The sequence below is a fragment of the Mycteria americana genome, chromosome 4 (genome assembly GCF_035582795.1).
Source record: "Mycteria americana isolate JAX WOST 10 ecotype Jacksonville Zoo and Gardens chromosome 4, USCA_MyAme_1.0, whole genome shotgun sequence".
NCBI classification, from domain to species: Eukaryota; Metazoa; Chordata; class Aves; order Ciconiiformes; family Ciconiidae; genus Mycteria; species Mycteria americana.
In genome coordinates, this window is record NC_134368.1 from 28,102,605 (window position 1) to 28,118,474 (window position 15,870).

General features: G+C 41.0%; 1 protein-coding gene across 1 annotated transcript in view; it reads right to left on the reverse strand.

The window, feature by feature from the left end:
* Positions 1-8,765: 8,765 nt before the first annotated feature.
* Positions 8,766-15,870, reverse strand: part of BEND4 (BEN domain containing 4) — a 29,680-nt gene continuing 22,575 nt past the window's right edge. Inside the window, exons 4-5 of the mRNA XM_075499194.1 lie at positions 12,778-13,018; positions 8,766-9,537 (exon numbers count right to left, since the gene is read on the reverse strand). Coding sequence (XP_075355309.1) covers positions 9,320-9,537; positions 12,778-13,018 — 459 coding nt within the window. The 3' untranslated portion in view covers positions 8,766-9,319. The remainder of the gene's footprint in view (positions 9,538-12,777; positions 13,019-15,870) is intronic.

Consider the following 15,870-nt stretch of genomic DNA (forward strand, 5'->3'; position numbering starts at 1 on the left):
AGGGCCATGTCTGTCTGAGGTCAAGTCCAAATATTGGACTGTCTTTTGGGCTGTCTGAATAACCAGGCAGATGGTCTCAGCAATTTCAAGAGGGAGAGAGCTCTATCTTTTCACTTAATGTAACCTGAAATCTTCAAAATCCTTTCTTTATTTGCCATTTGTGGCATTTGTTGAAGGGCCATTCTTAAATAATTGTCTTAAATGGTTGGTAATGTGTTGAAGTGGGACCTTGCAGTCAGCTAGTTGGAAGTGATCTTAACAGTTCTGTTCAAGAATCAATTTTGTCTGTCTTTCCTAATATTTTATGGGGGACTTCATGAAAAGGTCATGGAAAAGGAACCTTCCTTTACCATTTGAATTAAACTTTTTGAAAACCTTAGGAAAGGGACATAATTTCTGCCTTTACAGAAGCCGTGCCAGCTCTGCCTCTAGTAAATTACCCATATTGACTTACCCAAGTTCTGTAGTGATTTTTTTTTTTTAATTTAGACTCCTTCAGTAGTTCTGCTGCTGAAGTGGGGCTTAGTAGGATCTTTTCTAGGCCCTCTTTCCTACAAATGAGGTGGCTTAAATGTTACTCAGTGCTCTAGTGTAACCTGATACTCAGTGTTTTGGAGAATTTTTTTTTCCAGAAATACTGATTGAACAGCAGTTTACCATTGAAATAAATCAGGCCATTCTGGATACACAAAGAATTAAGTTTAGGGTCAAAATGTTTTTTCCAAAGCAAGCTGCAGTAATAAAGAAAATCCATCTTGCATTTGAGGGGCATACCAGTACATTCATATGTGAACTTGTGTTCCCTGCGTGTTATAATTGTATGTAGGTATCTTTGGTTGTAGATTTGTACCTCACCGATTGTCTTTCTCATGAAACAGACCAGTTATCTTAGCAAAAATAAAAAATACTGTGGAAGAAGACTCTAAACAATTTGGACAATCTGGAAACCTTGATGAAAGGAAGACATTTCAGTGAGGCTGTAGCTTTGAGAAGACCAAACTTGTGGTGTTCTATGTTCTGCCCTATGTTTTCATCTGGCTGCTGTCAGAGACAGCATAGAGGGATTTAACAGACCTGTGGTTGAACCCTGTGTGGCTGCTGTTAATGTCTTTAGCCACTCAGACTGACTGACATTAGAGGAAGAAGGTAAGGAAAACTGAGCAATGAAACGTCTATTAAGCAAGACACCTTACAAGGGGATACCTGAGCTATGCCATCATGTGTTACAGTGCAAGCTAAAGAAGTTAACAGAAATGGAAGGGATGCTCTTCACAACAGGGAGAAATTTGAATAGTTTTACGACAAAATTTATTGCTTTGATATCCTCAATCTCCAATGTACATAAAAGAAACAATTTTCAAGTGACTTGGATAGAGATGTATGTTTTTTTCACATTCTCTGCTCACTTTGTTTGCTAGGGATGCATAATTTTGACCTCTGTATGCTAAGGATAAACTAAAGTTATGTCAGTGCTAATCCTTACCAAAAGCTGATGTCAAAGCGAGACATCCAGGGCTGAGCTCAGATGAATTCTTTGGTGGGAGAATACTTTTGGCAGCTCTCAGTTTCTCTTGACAACCCATTTTCTAGCCCCACTCCACCTGGAGAATGGATCAAAATGATGTATCCTCAGCAGAACAAAAGTGAGCAGAGAACAATGAAAATCATACAACTCTTTCTTGCATGGTGGTGGTCTTTCAGCCCTAGCTTTAGACTGAGGTTGAGGCACTGGCAAGGCACCCCAAGTCTAGTCCTGGGGATGAGCTCCTCATAGGAGAGTCTTCCTGCAGCCTTTAATTTCCTTCAGCAGGTAATGGTCTATTAAGTAGAAAGGATAAAGAGAAAAATAGGAGAGGGATGAGAGAGGAGGAGCCACACTTGTGGTGGTGTCTTGTTTCTTAATGTTGAATGAGATCTCTGCCTTTAAGATTTGGTCCCATGGCTATAGACATGAAATAATGTTCGCTTTGATAATTGTTGAATTTGGATGAGGAAATGTTCCTCTTTCAAGTTGTGGTTGTGCAAAATTTCCATGATATGCCTACTTATGACCCCAAACACTTGTGTCTATTGCTGGAGTGAAGCTCCTGAATAGATACACTGTTCACATTTCTTGATTCTCTCCAAGCATAAATATGAGGGCATTTGTTCTTCTGCCATTGAAGAAAGCCAAGCTTTCTTAGAACCTCATTGTTCCCACCTTCTCTAAACAGCTCAGATCTGTTGCTTCCACTAAGAGCTTAGGTTTTGATCAAAGGAAATAGGTGAATACTCATATCATCTCATCACAGAGAACTTGGCAAAGGACGACTGCTACTTGTAAGTAGGCCTATACAAAACTTGTGGATTTTGACCTGTTCTGCTCCTTCCCCTTTATGCCTTACACTGATTTCCTTGGTTCTGACCCTCAGTATATAGCTTCAGTCTCCAGGTGGTTCAAAACAAAGAGTTTTGGGTTGAGGAGACTAATTCCAAAGTCTATGTTCCAAGAGCTCCACCTGTTCAGTAGACAATTGGACACTTCTGGATCATCAGGGGAGATGTGCAGCAATGCTCTGGCTAGCGTTTGGTGGGTTTACGAACGTGCCAAGGTTAATTATTTTTCTTGGAGATTAGTCTCGCCCTGGAACTGTCTTCCTGATGCTGTGGATGGGAAAGGTGGCCTGGGTGTTTCCTTCACGTTCCTTTTGTCAAGAGACTGTTAGAACTGCTTGCTGCTCTGCTTCTCATTTTGGATTATCCTTAGAAAAAAATCCCTCTTTCCATCAGTGCAATAAGTAGTTCAGTTGTTGGCTCTTTCAGGTTCACATCCTTTTGCAAGAAGACTTTTCAGTTTTTCACTCGCGTTACTACAAGGCATTTTTGAAAGGCTTAATTAGACTTTTTCTGCTGTACTACTGACCCTGTTGCTAAATGGGAATTAAATTTAATACTAACTTTTCTAATGGGAAACTACTTTGAGTCATTAGCAAACCTGTTGCTTTCCATTTTCTTACAAAGACTGCCTTGGTTTTGGCAATTATATCTGCCAGATGAGTAGGAGAGTTTATAGTGTTTTTAAGGACAAAAGGTTTTTTAGCTTTTTCCTGACATGCTTACATCAGTTCACATCAGATTTTTTTTTTTTTTTCTCTTGACTCAGGTAATTAATCTGCTGGTGTAGGGTTTTTTTTTTTTCCCTTAACACCATACATCTGCAGTAGAAGCTGCTTTTATACTTCAGATATGGAAGAGTCTTTGGAGGAGGGTTTTTGTATTCACAGGGCAAGGTCATATACAGAGATCTGCCAAGTATTCCAAGTGACTCCACGGGGCAGGGAGGACTTATACCTGCAGAGCTCTTCATGTATGAACTTGCTAGGAAATAACCAAGACAGAGCCTATGACTTAAACAGGCCCTGCTCAAGGAGTGCTCAAGTCACATCAGTGGTATTGGTTTGTTCTATCAATAACTAAGATCTATATGATTGTCACCTGGAGCTGTATTCATGCTTTCCTCCTGCTGAAGCACCTGGGGACCATTTGTAGTCACCCGTGGTGCAGATGAGCATAAGTAACTGCCAGGTAAGGAAAGATGAGTTCGTTCTTCCCTGTTCTTTTTGAGATATCATCTATGTGCGTGTTTACAAACCAAAGCTAAACTTTGCAAGTCGGTACTCATCTTGCGTTGTTGTCTGTGCTGTGTGATTGCAAAGCTATGAGAACATGGTGAAGGCAGTATCTTAAGGACTCAGATGTTAGGAGAGAGCAAAATTAACGCTTCTGTGCAAATGTGACTCGGTCTCCTTGTGCCTGGGAGTCCTTATGTCTACTCTACAAGGCTGCTGTTGCCCAGTTCCCCAGCCTCCTGCAGGAGGATGCTGCTCTTTCAGCAGTGATTTGGTATTTTGTTTTATCCTCGTCATTTGATCCGTGGCCTGCTTTTATGTACTGCATGCACTCAAACTACTTTGCAGGCAGGGCTGTTACTCTCTTCAATGGCTTCTCTGTTGTGCTTAGCACTACAGCTCTGGTTCTTCAGTAGCATGAATCTTCACAAAACCCCTATGAAAGAAGAGGTAGAACTACCCCAGTTTTGGGCATAGCGGGCTGAAGGTTGAAACATGCCATCTCATGCTGTGTTCCCTGGGATTCCAATGCTTCAGCCTCCTCACCGTGATGGAAGCATTTCCTATTCTGACACTCCTCCTTCCACTGGCTTCGGTCACAGAGGTGCCTTAGCAGAGGGAAGGTGGCAGAGAAAACAGCAATTACCACCTAGCTGAACTCCTGAGGGCTACATTTTGCAACTTGAGTAGTCTTGTTAAAAAAAGATTACAAAGACTTTTATAATGTGAGCTTGCACATGAGCTTGTTCTAAGCCAATGAGGTAAAAAATAAATTCCTTCATACGCATGAGATTCAATGGCTGACTTTGACGTTAAAGGTCCTCTTCAGGGACATCTTGGTACTTGAGCAAAGGCATAACTGCCAGCAGCCGTGGGCCATGCTTCTGAATGGACCAGCACTGTGGCAGAGCAGGAGCACAGTTTAACTATTGCCTTGCCAGTGCATTTAACAGGTATTTAGTGGAAGAGTAATAAAATGCGACGTTACTGAATTACACCCCTCAGCTGTGCTGTCTGTTCCCCTTCAGTTATTTCCCAGGTGTGGTTCTCCCCCATCCTGGGGACTTCTTCCTTACCCGTTCACTCTGCCTGTCCAGCCCCAGTCGCTACCTCTGATGCTTATCACCTTCTTATAGACTCCTCTGTTAGACCTCATCTTTCCAAGTTTCAAAAACCCAATTGCTGCTGCTGGTTCCTTACCTACATGCTCTCCTTCCCTGCCAGCTTTCCCTGCCGGTTTCCTGCCTGTACTGCCCCATCACCCCATCGGTTTCCCCATAGCCCATCCCCATTCACTCCTGCCTCTGGATCTACCCTCTGACATTTCAAGTCATGCCCCAAAAGTCTGGGAAGTCAGAGTTTTCCAAAGAGATGTTAATTATAATTTTTTTCAGAGGGATTAACACAGTTTTTTTCACCTACGTTTCTCAGAATCACCTGAAATTATTTTGGTGAGGGTTTCACGAATGAGGATTTTCACAGAAAATACAGTAGGCTGAATCCCCTGATCTAGAAAATGTCAGCCCAACCTCGGTTAGTTTTGCAACATTCCAGGTGTTGTTTTATAATGGAAATATTTGGCAACCGTTTCTACGATTCTATGATTCTATGACAACGGATGACACCAGCCTGTGGCCAGGCCCGTCTTGCTTCACAGCCCAGCAGAAGGGTTTGCCGTGGTGAATGTTTGTCACCGTAATTCCTCTACAAATTATTTGGAGTCAGGATTTTCTAAGGCGTTTAAGAGAACAGGAGACATTCAGCCATCACTGAATTTTGAATTAAAATGGGATTTAAACTTCACCGCTTGAAAATCCAGGTCTTAAGATTGCAGATGGGTACTTTCTCTGAACGGTCTTTCTATCTAACCAGTGTATAAATATACGTGGTTTTATTTTGAGGTGAAAATGATTTATATTACATTCATACTTGAATTCTTCGTAATCTTTCACTGCACTTGCCGGTGCTTCATTCCAAACAAGCATTTAATGCAAAAGACGACGCTCTAGCCTTTTATATAAATCTAAGTCTAAAACTTTTAATATATATTTATAGTGAGAACCAGTTGTGACGGCTGTCACACCGACACAACAACGCCTATAGAGAAAGAGAGAGACAGGTTAACCAGAGACGAACTTTTATTGTGCATTTTTATGCAACAGAACAAATGGAACTGGAGGTATGTAGTAATAAAACCAATATTCAAATTAGAATTAACACCTGAAATAGTAAACTGTAGGTAACAAATGTCTTTATAATTAAAAAATATTGACTGTTTAAAAAATTCTCTAAGATTTTATATTCTTTAAAAGAAATGTGTGTTGCCACATAGAAAACAATTCACACATCCTATAGAAATTGTCACAAAAACCTTACTAGTCTATATTACACTATGCACTTTTTTTTTTGTACAATATCTGGTAAAGGTCTATCCCTAACCTGTACTTACTCTACACGGTACAATCATCATTAGAAAGTATTCATAGAATTAACTACACCATAACAATAAAAATATCAGGATTAATGGTTTTTTAATCACAGTTTCTCCACAAATATTTGTCATAGAAAATATAGCGAAGGCATGTTGGCACAGATGGGCGTGCGGTACTGCTACACAAAGTTTGAGAGAAGGCAGATACATAAATGACAGTAAGATTAAAGAGTATGGAAGGATAAGACAAGAATCTCTATCCTCCTGGGACTTTCTGGAGTGACATGATAGATAGCGGTTTCCTTCTGTCGCAAGCCTGCTGTCTACATCCAGCGCTGGGAAGGGATGTGCTGACTTACAAAGCACGCTGCTTAAATACAGATATCTCGCTCTGCAAGGGCTTATGTGCTATCTATTATTTTGGGTCCCGTACTATTATACCTAACACCTTGCGGATATTTAGACACTTCAATGTGTATGAATTTATAATGCCTCATGAACAAATTAATCAGAATAAGCTGTTGTGAAAGGTTTGGTTTTTTTTTTTTTAAATGAAATGAGTGGGTCAAGAGTCAAGTGGCCAGGATGGCAATTAAAATCAAAGACAGACAACTAGGAAAGTTGTTGTACTCCATTATTTTAAAACCGAACATGAACAAAAAAAAATGAGCTGGTGTCTGCTAATGCCTGTCTGTGACTATGATTCATGTCACTGGCCAGTGCACGCAAGCAACCGAGGGCAAAACTTTGTTCATAAAGAAAGGTCCAAACCTGCAAAGCCATTTCTAGTGCCAAAGTGGCTTTCAGGATGAAACTATACATTTGGTTATTTTGCACAATATGAGAGAGTGGTTCCAGGACACTGGCTACACTTTTTACACTAAAAATAAAGCTAGGCTTACTAGTTATTTCAGCAAATCTTTAGGTTATTAAGTGAGAGAGGTCTGTCCAGTCCAGTAATTCTGTTCTGTGACTGTTAAAAATGAAGCGTTTGTATTTTTAACCTCATACGATTAAACATTTGAAAGGAAACCATCACAATGTTTACAAAAATACAGCATGATACATACCGCTGTGGACAAATTTACAGTATAATGTTGACTCGCACGTTCTGACATGTTTTACCAAGTAGTTCTGGCAAGTGTCACCACATTAAACATAGACCAGCAAGACTTACACCATCTGAGCAATGTAACATCGTCTATTATAGTTCTTTTAAAAAAAAGTGTAAGTTCAACACTGAAAAGCTACTACAGGATATCTGTACCGTGACATTTCTATACACTGAGTTTCTCCTCCAGAGGCCACCATGCACCGTTGACCGCTCAAAGAAAGTCACCTCTTGCCTGTAGCGAGGGATGCTGTCCCAAACCCCTTGGCCTGGTGAGGTCCAGTGTGACTAAACTGCTCATTCACTTGTAGAAAATAAATGAGTTATTCTGGGGCAAGTGAGTGCCTTTCAACCCCCTTTTAAAAATCACCAAAAATAAAATGAATCCAGAGGTATTGGACACTTAAGGGCCTACAGCATATCCTGGCTGACCGAGGTCCCACCTACAGCCATGCACGGTGAAGACCGTGTCCCGAGACGCCCTGTGGGCCAGCTGTGAGAGACCGGTCACAACCGCAGGCAAAGAGGAGGCAGATGGCGGGAAGAAACTATTGTGTGGGCAAGCTGACCTTTGAGAGACTGCCTTAGTCCTCCATCTGCGGTCAGGCCGGAGCACTTCACCCGAGGGCCCTTCCTGATCTCTGAGGAAGGGGTTGGGTGTCTCCTGCCCTGCCCAGCGCATGGGGAGAAGGTCGGGAAGGAGAGGAGAAGGGTAAAAGAAACGATTAGTAGCTTCTCACGTGGCTTGCACGAGGTGGTTAGGAAAGCTGGGGAGTATGAGATACGCGTTCAGGAGAGTCAACGCTGATGAGGTAGCGCTAAGGATGGTCAAAAGCGAAGTGAACTTCCTTTCCAAAAACCAGTTCCCTGTACCGGCTAGTGGGGAAATGTTGCCTCAAGGAGAGCTGGTTCAGGCTGTGAAGGATGCCAGCACTGGCCTGAGCGACTGGACAAGGGTAAGGAGATGGAAACACCCTGACGTGGAAAGGAAAGGGTATCGTTTCTTTGGCATTGCATATTTCTGGAGTGCATCAATTTGGAGGGACAACGGCCTCCCAGGCCTTTAAAATTAAACGTTTTCAGTGGACTGTTTTTTTTTTTTTTTTTTAAAGTTGGTATCTGCTTCCAATGTTATGCGCTGTTGTGAATTCTGCTCTAGCACAGCTATCTTCTTACAGCTCTTAGTTAGTCTGGACCCCATGTTTACTTACAACAGAAGGTTAAATTAGGCTCTTCTTACCCAACCCCTGCCTGAATGCAACACTGAGCATCTCACTGTTAAGACCAGCACATTGCCTCATCTATTTCAAGGAATGGCTATAAAACACAAATGAAAGCAAAAACAAGAAAAGGCAATTTAAAGCCTCTAAAGCTACATAATATGGCTGCAGAATAGGAACAGACAAAGCAAAACCTGTCTTCTGAAATGGCAATTTGTTTTTAGCAATCTTGTTTTAATGAAAACTGTCATGATCAACTCTAATCCCCTAGAAATCTAGATAAATATAGTGTCTATCTGATATACACAGCAATTTTTATCTATTAGAAGTGCCTGTTATTGTTCTGAGTCTTTGAAGGATTCTGCTGTTGACGAGCGCTGCTGTTTTACCCGGGAAGCTTAATTTCCTGGCAGAGTTGGCTAAAGGAACTCTGTGAATTTTCCATCTTGTACGCTATTTTAAGGTAGCATTGATAATTATGTTATTTGCTCTTAGGAAATGGGAGACCACTTCTTTTTTTGTCATAAGCGTGCAGACTTGTTCTTACAGCTCCTACTCAGGGAAAGCAAATAGTACCCAGCTGTTCTGGGTCCAGACCTGGGCTTGTTATCAGTAGGCAGACGAGACAGTAGCTGCTGTTTCTTTTGACATTTTTATAGTTTTTAAATGACCTTTCCTCTAGAACTAGATGAAACGAACTGCAATTTCCCTTTGAAGGTGCTATGAAGGATTTGCAAATAATAGGCACTGAGAAGTCCCATAGAGCAGGTCTTGAAATGGATTTCTTTCTGTTAACTGGGACGTGGTAGGATGGAGAAGCTGAAATGTATGCAGTATGTGTTCAAACATGCTTTGGACTCTTAAATGACAGCAGGGTAAGTATGTTTAACAAATAGTCTCTCCTAAATTAAGTGGTTGCTACTGTTGTATGAGGTTCTTCTCACTGCCATCAATCACCAGATCCGTCTTGCATACCTCTATTGAAGACTTCGTCCTGTGATCCTGGATGGTCAGTCCCCTCATAATACGAGTTCCCGTTGTGAAGAAAAGTCCCCACCGCGCGCCCTTGACGAGCGTGTCCTACTGCGTCGCTGAATACCTTGTTTATTTGCTCTTCGGATGGCATCCACCAGTCCGGGTTGGAAGTACAATGCATCCTAATGAACTCTGCAGGAAAACATGCAAGGATAAAAAACAACTTGTCTTTGCAGCATCCGTCAAGGCATCAAAAGCTCATGGGAAATAAGAAAGGGGGCATTACTGCTCTATTTAAGCAGAAGTAAAGCCTTATGGGGGATGCCATGATAATGCCACTTGGACCTATTTTATTTCTGTACGAGTGTGTTTCTCCACATGCAGTGTTATGTTGTTATACCTGAGCTAATTATGTGACGCATGGGACCTGCAGATAAAATCCCTTCTTGTGGAAATAAAAAGAACTAATTCGAAGTGACGGTTGTGATTCAGCGTGTGCAATACATGTGAAAGCTAACATGAACCAGGATGTATTTCATTTGAAACCTGTTGTGTATTTATACCTTAAGGTGATTACTCTCGTGGATCTTTATGATCTCCCTCTGCTGGCTGCCTCAACATCTGCAGGCTGCAGTAGCCCACAACCTGCTTGAAAATGTCACGCCCATTATTTCAGTTTGGTCCTCCTTTCTGTTTGGAATATCTTTCATTTTAAGTCCTGCTTTTCCATCCGTCTTCCTGAATCTGACACCTATTTTTCAGAGACTAAATTGGCCTTAGAAATAGCTAAATGAGATGAGAGGGCTAATTTGGGGAGCCTTGCAATAGTTTTCAATGCAGGAGAAAATGAATTGTACTGCATGTAATCTGGCTATTTAAGTAGCTGCTGCTTCCACATACAGCTATTTGTATGTGATGATTACATTTTTTATAATTTCTTTTTCAGATTCTTTGACATGCAATATGCTAAACTTGCAGAAGGTGCCTTGCCAATTCTGGAGTTGTAACTGCTAGACATAGCTCAAATAGGTGTATTTGGACTTTGAAATGTCCAAATACGATTTTAAATGTGAGGGCACCTTATTAGATATATTGTATACACTGTACCTCATATGGGAACTGAGCTGCTTATTTATTCTGTAATATTAGTTATTCCCTCATGCGGTATTGTGTGTCCCAGGATATTTTTAAATTCTATTTTCTACTGTTGACAAGCCAACAGCACAATAAGTGGCGTAAGGCAACTTCATTACTGTCACCACATCCCGAGACCAGGGAATGCTGTGCTTTTACACGAGTTCCCATGCCTGCAAGGTATCTCATCTGTTGGACAATTAGGACGTGATTTTTGCATAGCTCCTCCAGCAGTGTGTCTGCAAAAGTGATAGCTATCTCGGTTTTAAATTCATTTCCCTGCAAATCCACACAGGCAACAGTAATTCCTAGCTAGTTATGTTCACGTGGGGCTCCACAGACTGGTGTTTTTCTCAGAGAAATGGTTACCACGTAAAGGAGTAATGCTATAATTTAAGCATGCCAGGCTGTTTTAAAGCTGGTTTCAGACATCAGTCAGTTGTAGGAATATATTAAAAATGTTTATAGATGTTTAAACTACTCTAAGTGCAGAGAGAGAAGCAGTTTGTACTCCCTGCTATGGTGGGAAGGCATAATTGGACGTGCTGAGAATTAGTCAGACACTTGTTACCTTGGCTTGCAAATGGGTAGGAGCCAGTGGCCAACTCTTGGCACTGGAGAAAGTTGTTACGTTCCCACCCGCGCACGAAAGCCCAAAGGGAGAGCTGTCTACTCTGCTTTCTCAACTGGTCCTTAGATACTGAATGTTTTGGCTTCCTCTTCAAGCTTCTGAAAATTAAGGAAATTGGTTTTTGTCTTTCTCCCAAGGAGTGCTCCACACGATCTGTATGTCCAGGACCCCAGAAAGGAGAGTGGCCATAAGCAAAGTCCATCTACAGGTGGATTTACTGTTAGCCTTGGTGGAGGCAGGGGGAAAAAAGGGGAAGAAAAGGGTATTAACACTCTGCTGTGCATAATTAAGTGACATTTAAAGTCATTTAGTAAATGGTTAATGCACTTGTATTCAGCCTTCAGTTTCCAGGAGAACTTCTGGGACCCTGAATCTTGCTCCAGACCTCTGTGCAGCACAGTGTGCAACGGACTTGCCCTTCTAGTAAGCTCTGATAGAGTACATGGTCTGGTAGAGTATCATATAACAGGTTAACAGGTTCCTTTGTAGTAAAAAACCAGCCTCTTTGCCTACTTTGGCTGTATGTAAAATCTGAGTTCATTACCTGGTTACATCAATGTACCTCAACTACAAGTCTTATCTACCGGGCCTTGTTGGATTCTTCTACCATAGATGGGAAGAGGCTCCGTCTGATGTATATAACCACTTTGGACTCCAGTTGGATGCCTGAAGATATTTTTATCACTGACTGACCAAAATACAGCTTTTTACACTGCATTGATTAGTAAAACATTCTTGAAGTCAGTTCAACCAAAATTTCATGTATGTGCTCACAAAATACTATAAAGTTAACTATGAGTTAATTAAAAATATGATAAGCACATGCATTTATAAAATGCAGATCCTGATACTACAAACATGTTTTTAATTGGGCTTTAAAAAGTCCCGTTTTTTATGTTTCATTGTAAAGCCCAGTACCAGGCCTTTCGAACAATTTTAGCAATGCAAAGAATGAACTGCCACAACAGATAATTCTTCTCAGTCTGGACCCTTTCTCTGTATTGTCCAACATCCTCACTCTCTGGCATTGTGAAATGCTTGCAAAACTCCCCCTCCTTTTCAGGCTAAACATGGGGGAAAGTTGTTCCGTAACTTTTTCAGCCAATATTGCATCAGTACTCCAAAAAAGAAGTTAAATCCTTGACAACGCATTTGTATGTAATTAACCTGTTGATGTTCTTGACCCTACAAAATGTTCAAACCTACTCTGAAACTCGGTTAGCTTTTAACTCCAATGATGCACGGTGGCTTGAGCGCCATATGCTTACTACACATTAGGCTATAAATATTCCTTTGGTTAATTTTGCTGTATATCAGTGTTAAAGAATGCCCTGTTAGTTTATTATAAAAGACTGTAATCAGGATTGTCTGATTTTCCTTCTTTGCCGTTTCAAGTATATCAGTGTCATGTGCCCTCATATTAGTCTCCTTTCTTAAATAAGCAGCCCTGTTTTTTCCCATTAACCCCCCCCCCCACATATATAGTACATACATACATATGTATATGTATGTATAAAAAAAAAGGCGGAGGGTTTCTGGCTGCTTGTCACCTGCCTGTGAAACCCCTTCTAGTTCTGCAACTGTCAGCCAAATGCTTCTACTGAGCCAGAGCCAATGTGGTGAAATGAGATCACATATGGTGGACACTGAGCGAAAAGATGCAGTACCTCTGAGACATGTTACTTTTACTGGATCCAGAGGACGTCTTTCAGGACCTGTCTCTCCTGACTGCACTGACCTTTTCCTTTTTCCAAGGCCGCATGAGTACTTAAGCTCATCGGTTGTGAAAACAAATCTGATGAGATAGCGAAGGAGCCGTCGTCCATCTTTCTTGGAAGAATTTACAGCCTCATCCCACTGTTTACTAGTGATGTAGACAGGGTAGTTGTTCAGCAACTGCTTGCTCCCCTGAAAAAGTGAAATATTTCCGTTGCTTATTTTACAAGACAAATAAGTAAAGATATCAGTTGCAATAAAAACTATGCTTTTTAACTAGCCGCGATACTGACAGCGAAACACATCCTGAAGTGAACACGTAATTGCTCTTACTGAGAATGAGTACTTTTACAATTACATTCCCGTTTTCTAGAACTCGAATTTGGTGAGGTACAAGGAATACATTTTGAGAGATGGCTATTGATAATTTCCACTTTAACAAGCAGGTTAAAAAGAGTTAAGAACCAGTGACTGGGTATACTATTTAAGTATAACCTTTCTTCTTAATCTGTTAAAATGCATAAAAAGAGTCTTTGAAGAGCATGATCAAATGGATCACTTCATCGCAGCTGACAGTTTACTTCAGAGGTGACTCTTTTGGTCTGTTTTATAATAAATTTATTACTTCTGTAGAAAACACCTGAAACCTGACAGCAGTTATGTTACTGTGAAAAATATAAAGAAAATAAATAAAGGACCTATGAAAACTAAAAGCTTCATTATTATTAATGAATGCCATATTAACTCAAATTATAGCTTTACAGAAATGCCACCATGTCAGCTGGAAAGAAATTTTGCTTTTAACCTTCATAATTTGTGTGCTTCAATATTCCAACATTAAATGGATGTTGTGGGACTAATTATGGGGCTTCCTGTAATCCACCCACATTTATAAGCCCTCTTTAGTCAATTGTACCTAAATTGTATTTAATTCTTGTTGCCCATAAAATGCTATAGTTCAGGATTACCCAGTTAACGTAAAATGGTACTGTTAATATACTTGAAATACCTGAAGTACACAAAACAACTAAACCACACCCTCCTAGAGACTCATTCACTTTTACAGCTACACCTCTTTATTAAAACACGTAAATCTGGAGGCCCAATTAGTAAAAGCTTCGTATAGCCCCCAGCTTAGATAGGAGCTCACGGTGAACTAGAGAAACAAGGGTCTGATGCTTAACAGAGGCAATCACCTGCGTGCTGCACTTGTGGGCAACTGTTGCAAAGTTCTCCTCCTCGCTTCCAGATCTTTGATGTCAAAAAACTATTTTAAGGACTACCTTTGCCTCCTTTCATATACTTATTATAGCATCCTGGGAGACAGGTTGGGAGCATCTTTGAAGTTTTTCCTCAGGTATTTGCTTTTAATTTTTTTGCAAGTTTGATAAATATGTGGAAGGTTGCATTTAGTGAAGACAGTGATGAGGGGGTCCTTGGAGAATCTGTGCATATGATGTAGGGTACCACCACCTCCCACGGCAGGCTTAACGTCACTGGGAGCTGAGCCTGTGTGACTGCCGGCTACTTGTTCACCTTGGTGCAAACCTAGCTGGCTTGGTGCAAAAGGCAGCTACAAGCAAATCCAAAACTCTGCCAAGGAAGCCAAAATATAGAGGAGACAGGCTTTGTCTCTCTGACGGGCTCTTATCCTTTCCCCAAAACATCTCAACCCTTTAGCTTGTAAATCCAAGCTTGTAACCCCTAAGAGAAAGTCCCTTTACCTATGGTCCAACTCTGCCTATAGTTTGCATTTCACTTGTCTGCTCCCACTACTGCAAAAGGGCCAGGGTCAATTCCTCCCCTCCACTCATGACGCAAGAAGCTGCTTTAATTTTTGCCAGGTACACATGCCCCTGGAAAGCCAATAGTACGGCTGAGGAGCTTTGCTGTGGAAAGAACATTTCCTCCATCCAGCCCAGCTCCTCATCCTCTGCCAACGTGGCAGGGGGGCAGCACGGAAAGCTCTCTGGGGTACGATGCTCTTATGCTGAAGCAACTGTGAGCACTCCATCTCAGTGGGAGCTGACACTAGTAGTTCCTTGGCTTGTTCCATCGCAGAGGTAACACACAGGACCATCTGATCCCCACGCTGGTACTAATTTTTTTTCAGCAGCTAGCTCAGCATCCCTTTTATATAAAGCTAATTATATTCCTACCTTAGATTCCTGAAACCTACTTCTTTCCCTATTTAAAAAAACTGTAGTGAAGCAAGAACCTTTCTTACTGATACCGGCGCAAAGTACAAGCTGCAGCTAACTCGGCAGGCACTGCCTTGCTTTTGTGCCCTGGCAGGCAGGAGCAATGCAATGCAAGCCCACAATGGCACAGCGTAAGGCTCCAGGCTTGCTTATGTGTGTTAGGGATGGATGCTCATGTGTGGCTTTGCTAAGTAGCAAGCTACCCTAAACGCTACCTCTCTGTTTAAATGTATGGCACTGATGGAAATAGGGTGCAGAAAGGGCCAACATCTAAATTTTATGAGAGCTCGCATTACTATTAACTGAGGAGAAGGCAATAAATTTTGCATAATTTCCGCAGCCCCAATTTTATTATACTTCTCTCTTATTCCCCCTGAAATTTAGAATATTTTTCCTCCTTCTTCTCCAAAGGCATGATATAGTGTTATGCTACTCTTTTAAACAATTACTGGGTTCCTGCTACAGATACACTTTCATTACTTCCTCTGAAAGAAAAGCACTTCTGGGCAAAAGATTCTCAGTAAATATATGATGCAGTTTGGTGTGTCCAGCAGTCATTAAACTAAAACAAACAGAAAACCTTCCAGAAATGAAATAAGCAGATCCTGAAGGAAGAACCAAAGTACAAATGCGTTCATGCTTGTATTTGTACATGATTAAGCTTATGAATAAAAGATTAGCATCTATGTGTTTAATTGAATAAAAAATTCTGTCACATCATGACAAGCTATTCCATGTGGGACGTTACAGAACAGCCTCATTTTTTACAGTGCTTGAAAATTTTAGTTAAGCAAAAGAGCATTAAAAAAAGGAAAATGAATACTTGGAATATATTTGAGTGAT